Source organism: Diabrotica virgifera, chromosome 2 (genome assembly GCF_917563875.1).
Source record: "Diabrotica virgifera virgifera chromosome 2, PGI_DIABVI_V3a".
In the NCBI taxonomy this organism is placed as follows: Eukaryota; Metazoa; Arthropoda; class Insecta; order Coleoptera; family Chrysomelidae; genus Diabrotica; species Diabrotica virgifera.
Window position 1 is genome coordinate 129,580,175 of NC_065444.1, and position 21,632 is coordinate 129,601,806.

The following is a 21,632-nucleotide window of genomic DNA, read 5'->3' on the forward strand; positions in this document are numbered from 1 at the left end:
TGATACATTAGTTTACAAAGATAGGTTAATATAATGTGTGATGTAAAGACACTAGTCTTTGAACAAATAATACTTTTCCAACTGCAACACCTTAGGTAATAAATCAAAGTTTAGTTTAGGTATTGAGTGGGATATATGTTTCAAAGTGTAAAGTGTTGTATTATAATTGTATTATTTTATTATTATTATCGAATTGTATTATTAGTATTAGAAGTTTTATTATTAATGTTATAGAATTGTACTACGAGCTCTCGGACTATTTTTACGTAGATATATTTAACTGTAGTTTATGTCATCCAAGCAACTCGGCTAGTGTTTGCTGTTCTTGCAAATCTAGATTTGTTTATGTTTGGCAACCTACTTGGTTTGTATTACCTCATATATGTAGGTTAATAATGAGAGGTCGTGTTTTATAAACACGAGAAATAAGAATATTTGATTTTAGAGGAAGATTTTAGATTTGATTATTAGAGGGTTGTATTATTATTTAATTTATTGTTTCTATTATTATAGCGTTGTGTGTATGTGTTTATGAATTAATTATATTGGTCTCCCTTTTGTATTATTCTTTTGTTCTGACCATAATTGAAGTATTAATTTAATAACTCTGTAGTCTATATACAAGAGTTGTAGAATGTTTGTAGAAAAGTGTAAAATAATCTAATAACTGTAGGTATTAGATTCCTTGGGGCGAGGAAAAAATCCCTACATTCGCAGCGTTATAGCTGATTTCAAAAAAAAATTATCCTAATTCCATAATTCCAAGTTCCGTTTGCTTATTTCCATCATGTAAACAATATATTTTCGTGTTAAACATGCAGGTCCTCAAACCGAGTAGGATCCGAACTACCACCCTAAGCATACCTCTTAGCATCATCCGACACGACTTAGTTTTCCACCCTTAAGGCCAATCCCTATCTAGTTTGCATACATTCCCGAAAATTTGCATCAGGCACCGAATTCTTTTGTCGCTCACGGTGGTTGTAAGTCACCTGAGTCCATTGTTTGTTTTTTCTACTGTTAGTATTTCTTCTTTGTTGAGCTTGCTGTGCTCCTCTTTTTCTCTGTTTCCTCTTCTTATTATGATAAGTCCTTCTTTCATATGTTTCATGTTTCTTCATATTTGTATAGTTTCTATATTGATACCTCCTCGTATAATTTTCTCTTTCGTATTTATTTGTATTCTTGTAATTTTTCTTCTTGTTTTCGCTTGTTTTCCTTTAATTTTGATCTAGGTACGTCCTTGTATCACGACGACTTTCTTCTTTTGTCTTTCTGTAATTTTTATCACGGTACATCTTCGACCCGTGTGGTTCGTATTGTTTTGAATTTCTGTACGTTTTGTCACGGTACATCTGCGGCTCCTGTGACTCGTATTGTTTTGTATGTGTATTTAGGTACTTGTGTCCGTTTGGTTTTATGGCTATTTTCCCCAAACTAACAATGTCGAACTTACAACAAAGCGGAAATGGACCCAGGTGGGTAGGAGAAATCCGGAGTCCCACATCGGGAAACCGATCTGCCTCATGGATTCTGGGGGAGGCAAAAGCTCGACAAGAACGAATCAGAGAAAACGGAAAAAGAAGGAATGCAACAAAATACACATAGCGACATATAATATCAGATCCATGGCTCAAGATGAAAAGCTGTACGAACTCGAAGAGGAATTAACTAAAATCAAATGGGACATTGTAGGATTGTCAGAGGTCAAAAGAAGAGGAGAAATGTGTATAGAACTAGAATCAGGAAATCGCCTCTATTACAAAGGAAAGGAGGACGAAACATATGGAAGAATAGGATTTTTGATCAAAGAGAAAATTAAACAAAACGTAATCGAGTATAAGAGCATATCAGATAGAGTAGGATATATCATACTAGAAATTAACAGGAAGACAAGAATGAAACTAATACAAGTATATGCTCCAACAACAACACATGATGAGGAAGAAATTGATAACTTTTATGGTGACATCACCACAGCAATGGAAGACAAAAATATAAAAACAACAATCGTTATGGGAGATTTTAACGCAAAAATCGGAAAGAAAATGGAAGATTCAGAAAACAAAATAGGAAACTACGGACTTGGATCAAGGAATATTAGGGGTGAAAGACTACTAGAATATTTGGAACAACAAAACCTTCATGCAATAAATACATACTTTAATAAGAAGCCAAACCGAAAATGGACATAGGTCTCCCCAAATGGGGTGACAAAAAATGAAATAGACTACTTCCTCTACCAAAATAAACAAATCTTCGAAGACGTAACTGCACTGAATAAATTCTCAACTGGCAGCGACCACCGCATACTACGAGCCAAAATAGAAATAAGCAAACTAGAGACGCAGAAATCTAGAAGAAAACCAACGGCTATTGACCATAGCAGAATAAGACAAAACGCAGAAGAATATAGACAGACTTTAAGGGAAAACTATAAACAACAAGTACCAAAGGAAGAGTCAGAAATTAATAAGATTAATGAAGAAATGAAAGAAAAACTCTTGGAAGCGGGAATGAAAACTGCCAAAAAACTAACAACAAAAGAAAATAGATTAAGTAGCGGGACAGTTAAATTAATGGAAAGTAGACGAAAACTAATAAGTGAAAACAAAAGAAACACAGTAGAATACGTAGAACTGAACAAACTTATTAGGAGAAAAACCAGAGAGGATCTAAGAAAACACACTGAAAATGAAATCGAGAAAGTAATTGAGAGAAATAAGGGCCTAAAATGCTTACGACCAAATTTAGGGAAACCACTACTCATTTCAATAAAGGATGAAACAGGACGGGAAGAGAGGAGAAAAGATAAGATATCAGAAGTAGAAAGGTTTTATAAAGAACTATACACCTCAAAGAAAGACGCAAACTTCAACACTCAGGAATCTATCAAGAAAACAATCACGAATGTAAACTCAGAAACATTACCAAAAATAGAAAATTATAAAATAGAAGCAGCACTATTACAATTAAAGAACAACAAAGCACCAGGACCAGATGGAATCCTTGCTGAAATGTTGAAAGAAGGGAAAGAAGAAATCTTACAAACATTAAGAAATCTGTTTAATCAGTGTCTACATAAAGGAGAAATACCCGACGAATGGAACGAAAGTCTTACAATCCTGCTATTTAACAAAGGCGACAGAAAGGACATAAAAAATTACAGACCCATCTCACTGCTGTCGCAAACGTATAAACTATTCATGAGGATTATCAACAACAGGCTAGCACACAAATTGGACTCGTATCAACCAGTAGAGCAGGCAGGATTCCGAAAGGGATATAGCACCACTGACCATCTTCTAGCAATTAGGACACTAATAGAAAAAGCTAACGAATACCATATAGATCTGCACTTAGCGTTCGTTGACTACGAAAAAGCATTTGACAGCGTGGAAATGTGGGCAATAGAAAAAGCTATAAACAACTGTAGAATAGATTCCAGATACAGCATGCTAATACATAATATATATAAGAAAGCAACAATGACAGTGCAATTGGAAGAAACCACAAAACCCATACCAATTAACAGAGGAGTGCGACAGGGAGATGTTATTTCTCCTAAACTATTTACATTAGCACTGGAAGATGTTTTCAAAACAATGGAATGGACAAACATGGGAATAAACATAAATGGAAAGAAACTAAACCACCTAAGATATTTGGACGATGTAGTAGTCATAGCATCAAGTTTTGAAGAACTACAAACTATGCTAACCGAACTAGCAAATGAATCCGAACAAATAGGTCTAAAAATGAATTTTGCCAAAACAAAAACAATGACAAACACACAAGACAATAGAAACGTAATACTAAACGACACCACAATAGAAGCGGTTAATGATTATATATATTTGGGACAGATGATAAAAATAAATAAGGAAAACCAAACAGCGGAGGTAAAAAGAAGGGTCAGATTGGCCTGGGCAGGATTTGGAAAATTAAAATGGGTCCTAAAGAATAAAAAAATACAACAATACTTAAAAACAAGAGTGTTTGACCAGTGCATACTCCCAATTCTCACATACGCATGCCAAACATGGACCTGCAAACATGGATAAAATAATGAAGACACAAAGAGCCATGGAGAGAGCAATGTTAGGAGTAAAATTGACAGACAAAAAGCAAAACAACTGGGTCAGAAATAGAACAAAAGTCAAAGACGCAGGCCAACATATAGCCAGGCTAAAATGGAGCTTCGCAGGTCATAACCCTAGACAAACCGACAATAGGTGGAATAGCACGATACCACAATGGAGACCATGGACAGGAAAGAGAGCAAGAGGACGACCCCAGATGAGATGGGGAGACGACATTAAAAAGATATGAGGAACGCACTGGAAACAGAAAGCACTAAACAGAAGCGAATGGAGGAAACTGGGGGAAGCCTATGTTCAAAATTGGACGAATTAAAGGGCAAAAGAAGAGAAGAAGAAGTCCGTTTGGTACATTTTTTCTTCTCCCTCTATACCTACTGTTTCTTCGGTTTTTGGAGGTTTCTACGTTTTTTGTTCGGACAAGTGTTTCTTGATCCTTAACGTATATAGTTGCCCCTGATAAGGAGCTGAAATTTCCTGCCTTTACAATTGTCATAGTTTTATGACTTGTTTTCTGAGTATTGAATTCTATTCTTTGTGTCGTTCCTGACACTATCCATCCTAGTCTCGTGTTTTGGCTGAGTAGGCCGTTACTTAATCGGTTCATACCCTCCATCAATATGTGGCTATATTCTTTGACCCCTAGTAGTAAGTCTATTTTCCCTACCCTGTAGTATCTTGGGTCTGCCAGGAGTGCATTTTTCTCGTTATAGTCCTGTAGGATTATGTCCTGTTCCGGTAAATCCCTTGTTATTTTTGGTAATACCAGTGCCTCTATTTCCATCTCGAAGTCACTTTGGTAATGAGTTCCGATCAAAAGTTCCATACTCCAGTTGGCTATCTTTTCCCCTGACGAGCCTATTCCGGATATGGTCGCCTGTATTGGCTGCCTTTTTGTTCCTAGCGCCATCGCTGCTTGTTCTGTTATAAATGCGCATTGTGACCCTTGGTCGATCAATGCTCTCATTATGTGAGAATCTCCTTTCGCATCTCTTATGCGTACCACTGCTGTGGCTAGTAATGCTTCACCTTCCTTATGGCTTGCACAGTTAACTGAGTTCTGTCCTCTTTGTTGTGTGTTGTTGTTTCTTTGCCCATTGTTCTCTTGCGTGTTTTCTCGTCTTCCGTTATTTTGTTCTCTGGCGTTGTTGGAATAATTATTTCCTCCTCTGTACCTGTCCGATTGGTACCCGTTTCTTCTATTGTTCGATTCTCTTCCATTTCTTTCTTGTGTTTGTTCTCCTTTTGTTTCATTTGAGCTTTTTCTATTGCCCGTGTTTCCTCTTTCATAATGCAACGTGGTGTGGTGCTCTCCGCCACAATGTTTGCACCTCATCTGCGTAAAACATTGGTTTTCTTTCTTATGAGCTAGGCAAATCACACACCATCCTTTTTCTCTTATTATTCTGTTTCGGTTTCTTATACTGAGTTCCTGAAATTCTCTACAGTATGTTACTCCGTGATCTCCGTTACATATCACGCAACTTATTCTAGTTTTCCTACCCGATCCTCCTTGTTTCTCTTGTCGCTTTTCTGATTCCAGCAGCTCCAATGTCTGGAATATTCGCTGTATGAATGTTTGTGTTGATTTGTACGTCGGTATCTCTCTACTGTCTCCGATGTGGTTCTCGTATAGTCTCCTTGTTTCATTATCCCATTTTGTTATGCTTATTCGAGCTGTCAATGGGCTCCACGCTTCCGTGTCTGTTCCTAATCCTCCTATGGCTTCCAGACACACATGGAAGGTGTCATGTAGTGATTTTAGTGCTCTAGCAGAAGATTCCTTTACTTCCTGCGCTAGTAGCATCCTGTCTATTAATTTAAACAATATCATCCTCGGGTTTTCATATCTTTCTTTTATCATGTTCCATGCCACTTCGTAGTTGGCCTCTGATATATGTAAGTGTTGTATCATTCTGTTGGCTTCCCCTCTTACTTGAGTTTTTAGGTACTGCATTTTTTCTGCGTTCGATAATTGATCGTTTTCATGTATTACTTTAGTAAACAGATCGTGGAAAGTTCTCCACGTTTCATACAGTAGGAAAAATGAAAGAATACCCATGAACGAACATATAAAACACGCTGTATTTTCCTGTCACCGTGTCATACAAAAAATTGGCCAGCGCAAGTACATGTAATAATTATTATTACATGTACTTACGCTGGGCAATTTTCTTTTTGTCACGGTGACAGGAAAATACAGCGGGTTTTATATGTTCGTTCATGAGTATTCTTTCATTTTTCCGACTGTATCTTCCTTCATACACAGGAATTTTCACCTGCGGTAATGTCACACCATCTCTCCTCTGTGTGCTGTCTGGCCATTGCATCCCTGGCCGTATTTTCTTTAAAGTTTCCCTGACTTTCCTACTTAGCTGATTTATTCTCTCTCTTTCTCCATTATCTAACACGTCTAACTCCTCATTTACTGTTGCTTCGATGACAAGTGTATTTATTTTTTCCATGTGTTCTTTTAACTCTGCCTGCAGTTCTTCATCCTCCTGCAAGTCTTGTTCATATTCTTGTAATAATTCCTCGATTCTTTGTTTTCTTATCTGTATCTCCTTTACTTTTGGTGCTTTTCCTCTTTTCAGGTTTCTTCCATATTCTTCCAATAGGGTTTTTCCCTCAATGTATGTCTTAAGGACCTGATCGTAGTATTTTGTTTCAAAGTATTTGTCTTTCGTTACTCCCCCCTCTAGTAATTTTTCGTGGTTATTCAAAAATCTTGTCCAATTATCATCCAACCTATCCTGACGCTCTTTAATATATTGTTGATTCTTGCGAGAAGAAGAATCCTTTTTAAGATTCGATACCTGTTTACATATCTCTGCTCCGATCTCTGCCTGCTTGCCGTATACAGTTTCCATGTTTAAATTAACCTACTTTTATCCAGTAGAAAATGTTTTTATTGTATTACTATTATTATTATATTACAGGACCGTATTACTAGGTCAAACAACTTAATGGTGTATAATGTTAAAGAGTCTTCTAGTACCAATTTGCAAGAAAGGATTGATAGAGATAAAGCCAGTTTGGAACCTATCCTTCATGAACTAGGTATAAATTCTAATGTTGTGCTTAAAGTAATACGAGTTGGCAAAATAAATCATGGTAGATCCAGGCCTATTAAAGTTGTTACAAATAATTCTTATGTAATAAAAGATGCAATGAAATCTAAAAATATACTTACCGATGGAGTTAAAATTAGTTACGATAACACTAAATTTCAGCAAGACCAGCTAAAAATGGTTCGGTCTGAACTTCAGGCAAGAAAAGATAATGGTGAACTTGATATTTCTATTAAATATATTCGTGGTATGCCAACAATTGTGAAAAAAGCTCCAAAAAACTGAAACGTTCTCCTTTATTACTTTATTACCAGAATGTTGGTGGGATCCGTACAAAGCTAGTTGAGCTACGTAACGCTATTGCACATTGTGTATATGATGTTATTATTTTGGTCGAGTCATGGTTGACAGATAATTTTACTGATCATGAGCTTTGTTTTAACAATTATAGTGTTTTCAGAGCTGATAGAAACTTAAATACTAGTTCAAAGAATAGAGGTGGTGGAGTTTTAATTTTAGTTAATAGTAAGATTAAATCAACGCATCTTACCACTCACTTTATTAATGTTGAACATCTGTTTGTTTCTTTGTCAAGCCATAATGAAACTGTTATTATTGGAGCTGTTTACATTCCACCATCATCAAATCAGGATGGATTATTATTATTTATGTGGATCATTGCTCTGCAGTAGAGTTTATTGTTGAAAACAACTCTAATAGTAGCTTATATCTTTTTGGAGACTATAATCTTCCACAAGCAACTTGGAATTATTCTACTGAGGATGGTCTTTCTGTCTCTTGCCTTGCAGAATATCCTGCATTAACAGTTTGTGAAAGTTTTTCATATTTGAATTTAAGGCAGGCCAATGTAGTTGCAAATCAGCATGGAGTATTACTTGACTTATGTTTTTGTAATGGTGATGTTCTGGAATCAATTACTGTTGACACAGCGGTGGACACTTTATTGTCAAACAATTACCACCATGTTGCACTTTCATGTGAATTAATTGTTAGTGATATTAATCATTTGTCTTGCGATATTCTGTATTATGATTTTAAGAAAGCTGATTATATATCTTTAAATGATTATTTTGCTCCAATTAATTGGGAGTATTTCTCAGCTAATGATGATATTAATATTAGCATTGAAATTTTTTATCAGATTCTAAAAATAGCATTAGATTTGTTTGTACCTATTAGAAGATACAAACCATCTGTATATCCTCGTTGGTTCTCATCTGAACTTAAAAAGTTGATATCTTGTAAGAAGGCAGCTCTTGCTAAGTTTAAAAATACTAACTCAGCTGGTGATTATTCAAACTTTTCTAATCTTCGAGCTCAGTGTAAAACTTTGACAAGAACATGTTATGATAATTATATTTCTAGTATTGATCTGAAGGTTAGTGAAAATACAAAATACTTCTGGAATCACATTAACTCATTGAAACAAGATCACGGTATCCCCAATAAAATGCATTATAATGGTACAATTGCTGAAAGTGGTACAGACATTAGTAATTTATTTGCTACTCATTTCTCTAGTGTTTATAAAAATGATAATATAGATGTGTCAAATATGCAATAGGATATTTTTAAGCAGCCTGACATTCCTTTTATACAATTTTCCCTAAGCGAAGTTTATGAAGGAATTAGCTCTTTAAAAGGTAAACTGGTTAGTGGTCCGGATGGTATCCCTGCGTATTTTTTGATAAATTGTAAATGTAGTCTTTCCAAACCACTAAAATATTTATTTAATTCTTCGTTAAAATTACAACAATTTCCTGTTAAATGGCGGGATAGTTTTATTACCCCTGTATTCAAAAATGGTCTGAAAAATGATATTGCTAATTATCGTCCCGTAGTATTACTTTCTGCAATACCTAAATTATTTGAACTGTTGTTATATAAACCCTTGTCATGGTATTGTAAAATATTCTGATCGAACAACAGCATGGTTTTACGAGTGGTAAGTCTACCAACACAAACTTACTGCTTTATCAACATTGTATCACTTCTGCCTTTGAAAAGAGGTGCCAAGTTGATTCGATTTACACTGACTTTTCGAAGGCATTTGATACAGTGAACCACGATTTACTCTTACAAAAACTCGTTAAAATCGGATTTCCACACTATTTAGTGAATTGGTTGGAAAGTTACCCACAATGCAGGATTCAGTATGTGGAAATAAAAAATTTTACTTCGATTCCTATAAACGCAAGTTCTGGCGTCCCACAGGGATCACATTTGGGACCCTTACTATTTAATATTTTCATTAACGATGTAGCTTCATGTTTTAAATATTGTAAGTTTTTATTATTTGCTGATGACCTGAAATTATTTATGGAAATTTCTGAATTATCTGACTGTTTCAGGTTACAAGATGATTTAAATTACTTTATTAATTGGGCTACCAATAATGCCATGTCTTTAAATCCACGCAAATGTTTTACAATAACTTTCTCGAGATCAACAAATCCTGTAAATTTTGTTTATAATATTAATTCTGTTCCTTTAGAGAAAATTAGTGAAATCAAGGATCTAGGAGTAATTTTTGACAGTTCTTTGACATTTGTCTCACACTTAAGATCTATTACTAGTAGAGCTTTGAAAACTTTGGGATTTATAACTAGAAACTCTAGAGAATTTTCTGTTTCTACATTCAGGACTTTGTATTTATCTTTAGTACGCAGCATCCTATTCTATGTTTCACCAGTGTGGTCACCTCATTATCGATGACATATTTTATCTTTGGAAGCAGTCCAGAATAGGTTTTTGAGAACTTGTCGGTGGAGATTACATATGCCTCAATTTTCTTCTTATCAGAGAATAAATAATCATTTAAAGTTGTCTATTGAAAAAACTTTAATTATTAATGATCTTTTATTTCTTCATAAAATCTTGGAGAGTAATATAACTTGCCCGGATTTGTTGGAGCTAATCAACTTTAAATTAAACACTATAAATATTAGAGATAAACCATTATTCTCAATTAGTTTTCATTATACTAACTACGGATATAATAGTCCTATACCTAGATTTCATAGACTGGGTAATGAAATTAATAAAACTACAGATCTGCTGGGAGTTAGTCAAACCAGGTTTAAGAACCAACTGAGGGAGTATTTAATGTAATATGTTATTGTGATATATTTATTTGTTAGGAACCAGCTGAGGGAGTATTTATGTAATTTATGTATTTTATATATTTTAAGTGTTTTATGTAGGTAATATGTTATTGCGATATATTTACTTGTTAGTAGGTTAGTGTTAAAAATGTCTATATATCTTTATATTGTAAAAAGGAGATTTTCAATTTGTAAAATTATCAAAGTATACGTTTTTTCTTAATCAAATGTTTAATTAAGGTAAATGTGTAATAACTATTTTTTGGGATAAATACCGTTTATTATTATTATATAGGGAAAAAAATCTATGTATAAGTTAAATAGTTTAGGGTTAAATGAAAAATATTGTATAGAGTGTACTAAAAAATATATCTTTGTATAAGTTAAATAGTTTGGGGTTAAATGAAAAATATTGTATAGAGTGTACTAAAAAAATATATCTTTGTATAAGCATTGATTAATAACTACATGGAATATTTATAATCAATGGTATAAGTTAAATAGTTCGGGGTTTAATGAAAAATATTTCGGTCTACGATACGTAAAAGTTGGAAAAATATTAACTCATTCAAAAACTTACGGTTTTTTTTTTTTTCTTTCTTGAGCGTTGAGTCGCTCCTCTGGTTGTGGCTTCCGCTCTGGATGCTCTCCGGCTCTCCTATTTGTCGCTTCTGCTCTGGATGCTCTCCGGCTCTCCTGTTTGCAGCTTCCACTCTGGATGCTCTCCGGCTCTCCCGTTTGTAGCTTCTGCTCTGGATGCTCTCCGGCTCTCCTGTTTGCAGCTTCCGCTCTGGATGCTCTCCGGCTCTTCCGTTTGTAGCTTCTGCTCTGGATGCTCTCCGGCTCTCCTGTTTGCAGCTTCCGCTCTGGATGCTCTCCCGTTTGTAGCTTCTGCACTGGATGCTCTCCGGCTCTCCTGTTTCTGTTCTCCCGGGCCTAGCGTCGTCTATCTGCTACTGGGTTTGTTTGGTGTGGGCTGTAGTCGTAGGTGTATCGAGTCTCGTTTCTACCTCGATGTCTCCTTTTTCTCGATAAGGACCATGTATAATCTTCACCACAGTCTAACACAACCTGTGCCCGGGAGCCCTTAAGTGACTCGAAGGAGTAAGTTTACAGGCACGTGTTGCTTGGTGGAGCTGATTCTAGAGAATGATTATAAATGTATATTCTTTCTCAGCGGTGGCACCAATATTGGTGTCAGGCCACGCGCTGAGTATGTTTACAAAATATTGAGAACAAAGAAATATATTCCATCATCAAATTAAATATGCAATTTCCCGAATTATTGTTTACAATTTACAATTGGTGAACTAAATTAGAAACCCGTACATGTATTATACCATAACAAATTGGCTCATGTGATATACGGGGTGATAAAAATATACTGTTCAATATCGGATATGAATAATGAATGTTTGATATTGGACATACTTTAATTGTTTCAAAAATGTTGCAGGTTGTGGTTGTGTTTTTTTTTTGTAAAATGTATTACTAATAAATTATTTTTCTTTCTTTATTTGCTACATTGTTACATTGATTACCGGAATGATAATCAGTAATCGTCAATTGCCAATTCAGTCATGGCTTACTTAAAATTTTGAAAAATTTATACACCTAAAAGAATTTTCTCCGAAAAATGAAAATATCTCGAAAACTGATAAATTTGAATATAGGGAATGTTATATAAAAATAAAGTACGGCAATGGTACTTTTCAATAGTGATATAAAATACAGGGTGTTCCATTTAAAATTACTGAGAAAATAATGTTCTTGCGTTTTGACTCACCCTGTATTTGATATAAAAAGAATTAGCAATGTCAATAATTTTTGAAAATTTTGACAATAAACAAAAAATATGGCATTAAAAAACCATTGCTATTGTTTTTATTTTTATTAATACAGGGAGTTGACCTTGTTACGATTTTCCTATAAAATTGGTTATAACTTTGTAAATACCTTGTGTAACAAACTTTTATATTTTTGTGATGGAGAAGTTAGCAGGAATTCGAATATAAAATAAAATATAGGGTGTTCCATTTAAAAAAACATAAGTTTGGTCTGCCACTGTGTTATCGAGCACCCTGTAGCATCTAACTAATTTTGTAATGTGGAGCTCAAAGTTGGCTACAATTTTTGTTATTAACTTTTATTGCTATCTATTACTATAGCGGATATATTGAGCTTTACCCCACTAATCAATCACCCTGTATACCTAAATGTACAAGAAAAAAAGTCATAATGAGAAATTTATAAAATATTCATTAAAAATATCAAAAATCATTAAAAGTATAAAACCTTAAAAAGCATAACTTGCTTAAAAAGAGCCGTATAATCTTATACAATAGACCATTTTAAAGGTAATTGACTTCTTTTTTTACTAAATATATCATTGCATATACCTAAAAATGCGTAGAAAAAAGTTACAGAACAACGTTTCGAAATAATGGGAAAAATTGCTCAAAAATACTGTGAACGGCGAACTTTGAAAAACCCTATTTCGGAAACTATAAATCCTAGAGACTTTTACCAAACTTCATTGTAAATAGGAAGGATTGAAGTTATTTTTCGCTGAAGCAATACCTATACTTATATCCCTGTGGAAAAAAGTTATGGAGCAAAAAACAAAATTGCTTTCTCTCGTGTTTTTTTCTTGCTATTCTTTTGAATATATTTTTGTAAAAAAAATATTCATGAATTCAAAAGGTGATATTTCGATAGTAAATTAACTTGGAACAATTTTCCTGTAGACGTGTTTGTACCAAAAGTGCATAGAACTCACTCTAATTCACCCTGTGCCTAGGGACTAATTCATCCCTTTCTCAAAAACGCACCCATTGAAATGGCAGCAGGTTTTTTCAAATTTAGAGATCAATTGACCATATGAGACAATAAAATCCCGTTAACGTTGTAGTTCCTTTTAGCTCTGTTATTTTGAACATAATCCATAGCCTAATGAACGAGAAGAACGAGAGCATGTCCTATATGAATGTCCGAAGTTATCGTCAATACGAGAGTACGCGTTGAGCGAAACGTGTTGGAGATGTCCCCTGGTGACTTGTCCACCTTCCTGGAAATGGAAGAATGGACAATGAGCTAAGGATGACAGCTTCCTGGGAGGATGCACAATGGGTCAAATGATGTCTAAATGCTGTAGGATTTGACTCACTAGTCTACAGATACAGATCATTATGCGGCGGAAGCCGATGATTTACTCCCTTTAATAAAAATTAACCAAAATTTCATTTGAAATTGCATTTATTTTGACGTTTCGATTTCCATTTCTGAGATTTGGTAAACATTTCCAAAATTAAAAACGACAAATCAATATAAACTTCTTTTCAACTGAAAGTGAGGTTAATTCGCAGAAAAAATGTTAAATGACGTAAAAATGCCACAAGAACCAATTTGAGGAAGCTGATATTTTAGTGAAACATGTAAAGCTGACTATATTTCGAAATTAAAACAATATTCTGTTTTACTTTTTATGTTGTATTATTTGATATATTCTTGAATATTGTGTATTTCGTTAAAAAAGAAAAATTAATAACTTTTATTATCTTTTTAGGCACAAAGTACTAGACTCTATACTTATGTATCTTTCCAATGATTTGTTTTCTTCAGACATCACTGGCATAAGGTTACAAACAGAATGTATCCATTTTTGGAGTGTTCTAGTGCACTATGGATTAGCTATGGACTATTTTAGGTAGGTATGTAGTAGAATAAAAGTATGACTTAATAACTATATCTTATTTCTTTAACAAAAAATTGGTACATTAAACTAGTCATTTGAGTACCCAATATCACTATAGTATATCATTTGTTACTATACTGGCAATGGGAAACCGCTAAATAAAATCTTTGCATAATGAACACCTTCTCTAATTAGATAATGCAAACCATACCTACACTCGAAAGTCTCCAGCGGATATTCAAGAAAAGATAGTTTGAAATCAAGTACTTAGAACAAAAACTGGAACAGTGGTGGCAAGCTCTGGAGGAAAAAGGTTTAAAACTTGGTAGGACAAAAACAGAGTATTTCGAATGTTCATTTAAAGATGAAGTTACTACAAATAAAATGGTATCTTTGGATGGTGAACTGATTGTAAAAAGCAATAGTTTTAAGTAGCTGGGATCGGCATTACAGAGTAATGGAGAAATATATGGAGATGCATTCAGTAGAATTAGGTTTGGATGGATGAAGTGGAAAGAAGCGAGTGGTGTGTGACAGAAAAATTCCAATGAAGCTGAAGGTAAAATTCTATAAAACAGCCATAAGACCGGCTATGATGTACGGAACTGAATGTTTGGCAGTGAAGAAGAAAGAGGAACAACGAATGCATGTGGCGGAAATGAGAATGCTTAGATGGATGAGTGGAGTGACAAAGAAGGATAAAATTAGAAATGAGTATATTAGGGGAAGTCTAGGTATGGCACCAATTGATGCCAAATTGAGAGAGCATAGGTTAAGATGGTTTGGTCATGTTCAACGTGTAGACGTTAATCACCCAATACGAATAATAGCTGAAGTGCAGATTCCTGGAAGAAGTAGGAGAGGAAGACCAAAGAAGACCTGGGGGGAGACGATAAGGCAGGATATGTTGGTAAAGGGGATTGACATTGATATGACCCAAGATAGAATTGTGTGGAGAAATGCAATTAGGGAAGCCGACCCCGCATAGGGATAAGGCAAAGAGAATGATGATAGTTTGAAATCAAGTACATATACTATATTACAACTACATAATTGTGAAAATTCTGAATCAATATTTAGTTTTACCATAAAAAATGTGTCACACTATATTTTTCGGAAAAGCTGAACAAATCAACTCCTATAGGGCTGAAACCACCTCGAACCCAGTCAACAATAGAAAACTCTGAATCTATATTTAGTTTTAGTATAGAACATGTGACGCACTATATTTTTTGAAAAAAAAAACTGAACGAATCAAGAGTTAAAACCACCCCGAACTTAGTCGATAATATAAAATTCGGGATGTATACGTAGTTTTAGCATAAAGCCATGTGTCTCACTATATTTTTTGAAAAAACTGACTAAATCCACCTGTATAGGATTGAAACCACCCGAAACCGATCAAGAATAGAAAATTCGGAATCTATATTTAGTTTTAATATAAAAACATGCGTCGTATTATATTTTTTAGAAAAAAGCTGAACTAATCAACCTTCTAGGGTTGAAACCACCTCAAACCCAGTTAGTACTATAAAATTCGGAATCCATACTTAGTTTTATATATTTTTATAAGTTGAAATGTATTTTTTTCTATTTGTCCAAGTAGGCCGACAATTGTTACTAACAAATAACATACAAAAGAGCAATTTTACCGAATTGCTTCGGAATCATTTTTTTAGGTGTATCTCATCGAAATAAACAGTTTTTCTGTCTTGGTAATTTACAAACGAGGTATAGAAGGTTTAAAGATTATAAAGCTTTTTGTAGAATTCATTATCATCAATGGTGCTACAGCCCTATGAAAGAACCTCGACCTTCCCAAGTCTATTACGCCAGTCAGTCCTATCCATTGCCAACCGTTGCCAGTTTGCTGCGCCTATTTTTCTCCCATCCTCATCCACACCATCCTTCCATCTGAGTTTTGGCCTACCCCTATTTCTACTTCCCACAGGTTGTAACATAAGGATTCTTCTAGGAGGGTTGTTCTGCTGTGATCTTGCTAGATGTCCTGCCCATCTTAGTATTCCTATTCTTATAAGAGATACTACGTCTTTACCACCAAATTTTTGTTTATATCTGTGGTATACCTCGTAGTTGTACCTCCTCCTCCAAACACCATTTTCACAGATGCCACCGAATATTTGCCTCTGATCCATATGTCAACACTGGTTGTATAAGGGTTTTGTATATGGTTATTTTTGTTTTTTTGGCTTAAGTTTCTGCTTCTCATATGTCTAATCAGTCCAAAATAGCATTTGTTTGCTAGGATTATCCTTCGCTTGATTTCTTCCGTCATGACGTTTTCCTTGGTGATCAGGGAGCCTAAGTATGTGAATTTGTCCACTACTTCAAAGGTAGAGTTATCAACCGTGAATTGGTGACCTCTGTTTCTGGCTCTATTGTTGGGTGTTGATGCCATCATCTTAGTTTTCTCCTCGTTTACTTGCAAGCCCATATTTTTTGAGGCATTTGAGAAGGTGGTAAACATTTCTTCTAGCTTGCGTGTTCTGCGGGCAACTAGGTCCACGTCATCTGCATATGCCAAAATAAAAATATTTCCTCTATTGAAGCTACATATTATGTTTAAGAGGAGACACGCCAGCGCATCTCCCTGTCGCAGCCCAACATGTGTTTCAAACGCCTTTGATTGTTCGCCCTGTATTTCGACTTTGCAACTTTACGCTTTGTAGCCTTAACCAATCTTATCAGGGATGTGGAATTCATCCATGGGTTTATACAATTTATTTCTTAGAACACTATCATAGGCCGATTTAAAATCTAAGAAAAGATGGTATGTGTCGATATTGAATTCATTGGTTTTTTCCAGTATTTGCCTTAGCACAAAGATCTGGTCTGTTGTTGATCGACCAGGCCTAAAACCACTTTGATATTCTCCAAGAAGCTCCTCTGAATGTGCACTTAGGCGACTATATAAGATACTCGAAAATATTTTGTAGGTTGTATTAAGGAGGTATCAGAAAACATAAAAGAAAAGAAGAAGAAAAATTAATAACAACAACTATTGAAAAAAAATAAGAGTTTGAAATGCCTCAGACCGACACTAGGACGACGTCAGATAATATCATTAATGGGAAAAGACGAAAATGAAATCACAACTAGAGAAAGCATACTGAAACGAATAGAAGAATTTTACACGGAACTCTACAGAACACATCAACAAGACGATGAAATGAGACCAGCACGGAAATTAATAAAAAATGTTGGATCGGAAATAATGCCAAAAGTAACAATTTCAGAGGTAACTACAGCCTTGGGAAACATGAAGAGAAATAAAGCTGCAGGAGAAGATAGTATTACTACAGATATGATATTAGAAGGAGGTAAGGAACTCATTGCAATTGTAACTAAGCTTATAGACAGTTGTTTACACCAGGGCAAAGTCACTAAAAGCTAGAACAACTCTAGCGAAATCGAAGCGATAATCGAAAGTTGGAAAACTACAGGCCCATCAGTCTATTGCCACACATATTTAAAATAATCACCAAAGTCATAACTACCCGACTAACAAGAAAACTAGATGAATACCAACCATATGAACAGGCAGGTTTTAGAAAAGGCTATTCAACTTCCGATCACCTGTTAACCACAAAAATATTAATAGAAAAATGTAACGAATACAAGTTTCCAGTTTTTATAGCATTTGTAGACTACGAAAAAGCTTTCGACCCTATAGAACACACGGCCGTAATAAACGCAATGCAAAATTGTAGAATAGACAGCAGATATATTAACTTAATAAGAGAAACTATGAACCAAGCTACAGCTACATACTACCTAAATGAAAATGAATACACGAACCCTGTACCATTAAACAGGGGAGTCAAACAGGGAGTCACCCAAACTGTTCACCTTAGTTTTGGAGGACGTTTTTAAAAATCTAAATTGGAAATATAAGGGAATAAACATCAATGGCCGCTACCTCAGTAATCTACGATTTGCGGATGACATAATCCTGATAGCTACTGACCTACAAGAACTGCAAACCATGCTTTCAGAACTACACACAGAATCTTCTAAAATAGGACTGAAAATGAATTTAAACAAAACAAAAGTCATGCACTCCGAAGAATCGATGACAATAATAAACAACAAAGTTATAGAAAAGTTGAAGAATATATATACTTAGGACAAAAAATAATACTAAATAGGAAAATTCAAACGGAAGAAATAAAAAGAAGAAGAAAGTTAGCATGGGCAGCATTCGGCAAACTGAACTATATACTCAGAAATCAGCAAATTCAACTACATCTTAGATCTAAAGTTTTTGATGCATGCATTATTCCGATATTAACATATGGGGCACAAACATGGACAATCACAAAAAAGAATATGAACATACTCAGAGTCACTCAACACGCGATGGAAAGAGCAATGCTTGGCATATCACTTAAGGACAGAAAAACAAACACATGGATAAGACAGAAAACCAAAGTCACCGATGTGGTACAAAAATCACTAAAATTGAAATGGAAATACGCTGGACATGTAGCTAGGAGCGATCTTAACAAATGGCACAGAACAATTCTAACCTGGAGACCATACGAACACAAAAGACCCAGAGGCAGACCTCCTATGAGATGGACAGATGATCTGAAACGAACTACCGGGAAAAATTGGCTACAAGTAGCGTACAACAAAAAACAATGGAAAGGAAGACTTGAAGAGGCTTATGTTCAGATGTGGACGTGAATGGCTAGACGATGAAGAAGAAGAAGATTAAGGAGGGTTATTCCCCTATAGTTTCTACATTCCAATTGATCACCCTTTTTGTGTAGCGGGCAAACGATTCCAATACACCACTCTTCCGGGATTGGTTCCTCATTCCAGGCTCTCAGTATTATTTTATACATTTGATTAGCCCGAGTAGCACTTCCATATTTAATAAGTTCTGTGGGTATACCATCACTTCCTGGAGATTTATTATCTTTTAGGTGTTTTATTGCATCCCGTACTTCTTGAATTGATGGAGGCTCTAATGGTGTATTGTTGCTTGCTCCTGGTTGTCGTTGATTTGGATCTTCTACTTCGATAGTAAGTAGTACTTTATAGTGTTCCACCCACCTTTTCAATATATTTCTTCTTTTGTATTGAGTATGTGCCCCTCCTTATCCTTACATAGTCTTAGCATTGGTTTGAATTCTTTCTTGCATTATTCAGAGTTTTATAGAATTTTCTTGTTTGATTTTCCTGTTTTAATGTCTCAAGTTCTTCCAGTATTCTATTTTCATAGATTCGCTTTTTTCTTCTATGAATGCACTTCTCTTCTCTTCTAAGGTCTTTATATTTTTGTTGTTTTTCTCGGGTTCTTCTTTGCTGCATCAGTTTATATGCATCGTTCTTTTTTCTTGTAATGTCCTCACACTCAGCATCGAACCAGTCATTGCGTGATGGTGGTTTTTCTGGCCCTAGAATATTATTATTTGCGTCTTTAATATTATAGCTACACATTTTCCATTGTTCGCTGATTGTTAGGTTCTCATTAATTATGTAGTTAGTTTTGATATAGTTTTGAAACCTTTCTACCGTTTGCGGATTTTTGAGGAGTTCAATATTAAGGCGCATTGTTTTGGTAATTCTTTACTTCTTCGCATTTGAGATTCTAGCTCGAATTCTTGTGACAACTAGAAAGTGATCTGAATCAATATTGGCGCCTCGATAGGTGCGGATATCCATTAGGTTTGAGAAGTTTCTAGCATCTATGATCACATGATCAATTTGGTTGTTCGTTAATCCGTCGGGCGAGGTCCAAGTCCCCATATGTATTTGTTTGTGTAGAAAACATGTGCTTCCTACAATCATGTTCTTTGCAGCTGCGAAGGTGACTGCTCGGTGTCCATTCGAATTGGTATTATTATGGAGACTATATTTACCGATATGCGGTAGATATATTTCTTCCTTTCCTATTTTTGCGTTCAGATCACAGATTACTATTTTAATGTCATTTCTGGGACAACTGTTATATGTTCTTTATAATTCATCATAGAATTCGTCTTTTTCTTCGTCTTCCTTGTCCTCTGTTGGGGTATGTACATTAATAAGACTGATATTTAAAAACTTGCCCCTGATCCTTAAGCAGCTCATTCGTGGATTAATCGGCTTAAAATCTATAACCAAGTGCTTGACTTTATTATTGACTATAAAGGCTGTCCCAAATTCATGTCTAGTTTTATGGCAACTATAGTATACATACGTTGTAGTTTGTTTTTTGGATTATGCCATGGCCTGTCCATCGTACTTCTTGTATCGCAGTAATATCCGAGTTATATTGTGCTAATATGTCGCACAGTTTGAGGATGTTTCCAGGTTCGTGGAGTGTGCGAACGTTCCAGGTAAATACTTTAAGATTTCGTAGAATTACATTAATTTAAAAGTTAAAAAAAAAACCGAAAAATCACCAATTAAGGCATTTTTTCAACCAAAAATTGCAAAAAAGAAGCATTTTTCGAAAAATTACTAAGAGGGTAAAAGTGTTTATTTCGATGAGATACACCTAAAAAAAATTGATTCCGAAGCAAGTCGGTAAAATTGCTTTTTTGTATAAGTTATTTTTGTTAATAACAATTGCCGGCACACTTGGAAAAATTAAAAAAAATTCAACCTAGAAAAACATATAGAATCGAATAAAAAAGGTTTGGTGCATAGAAATGCAAAAACAAATTAATTGGTTGATGCTCTGCTTATATGGGTAAACCGCTCGCCTATGGTCACTAATAGAAAATTCGGAATTAATTAGTTTGACCATAAAAACAATTGTAAGAAGAATCACCCTGAAACCAGCCAAACAATAGAAAATTCGGGATCTGTACTTAGTTTATTAAGAAAGTTAAAATAGTGTATATGTATGTATATTACTGTAAACCGAAAGGTTATTGCATGCGTCTTTTCGAATGACGCTAAACAGTATTTCGGGCCCGTGCTAAAACTCCATTCCGAACGATAAGAAGTATTCAATTCAATAATTTTGTAAATAATTTATAAAGTACGTACAGATGCGTTAATTCAGTTATTGAAAAATTTATTAATTTAAGTTTTGTGGATTCAGAAAAGAATTAGAGAGGCAGTCCCCTAAAATAATTAGACTACTCTGGCTAGTTCTCATACGTACTGAAGTATTGGATAGTTATGTTAATTGCCATTTTATTTTATTTTTTAGACCTTTACAACCTGTTCTATTATCTTTGCTGGATTACCATTTTAAAAATTCAAATCTGGAAATGAAGACGACCTATATTCGTTTGGGACATATATCGGCCGTATTAATTTTATTGACCAACATTATAAAACAAAACTTTCCTTTGATATTACCATTTATGCCGATAATTAATCGGTGTGTTCCAAAATGGACTACACAGTTATGTAACTTAACAGAGTACACGGTAAGTAACTAATTGTTTTCAGTTAAAAAAAAAAAGAATGTGTGTACTTTGTACTCACGTAAGAAGTTATACTTCTAAATATGATTTCAACAAAATCAATATATCTACTTTAAACGGTTTTTTTGTATTGTATTTAAATATTAAATTAATTTTAGAAAGAACTAAAAGAATACCAAAAAAAAGAATATGCATTGTTCGGGATTCGAACGTGGGACCTTTCGATCTCTAGGCGAATGCTTTAACGA

The 21,632-nt window shown here is 34.7% G+C and overlaps 1 protein-coding gene across 2 annotated transcripts in view; it reads left to right on the forward strand.

Annotated features, from left to right (window-relative positions):
• Positions 1-21,632, forward strand: part of LOC114337173 (RNA polymerase II-associated protein 1) — a 114,236-nt gene that overhangs the window by 57,661 nt on the left and 34,943 nt on the right. For both annotated transcript variants that reach the window (XM_028287572.2, XM_028287573.2), the window contains exons 9-10: positions 13,862-14,002; positions 21,165-21,387. In XM_028287572.2, the coding sequence (XP_028143373.1) occupies positions 13,862-14,002; positions 21,165-21,387 (364 nt within the window). The remainder of the gene's footprint in view (positions 1-13,861; positions 14,003-21,164; positions 21,388-21,632) is intronic.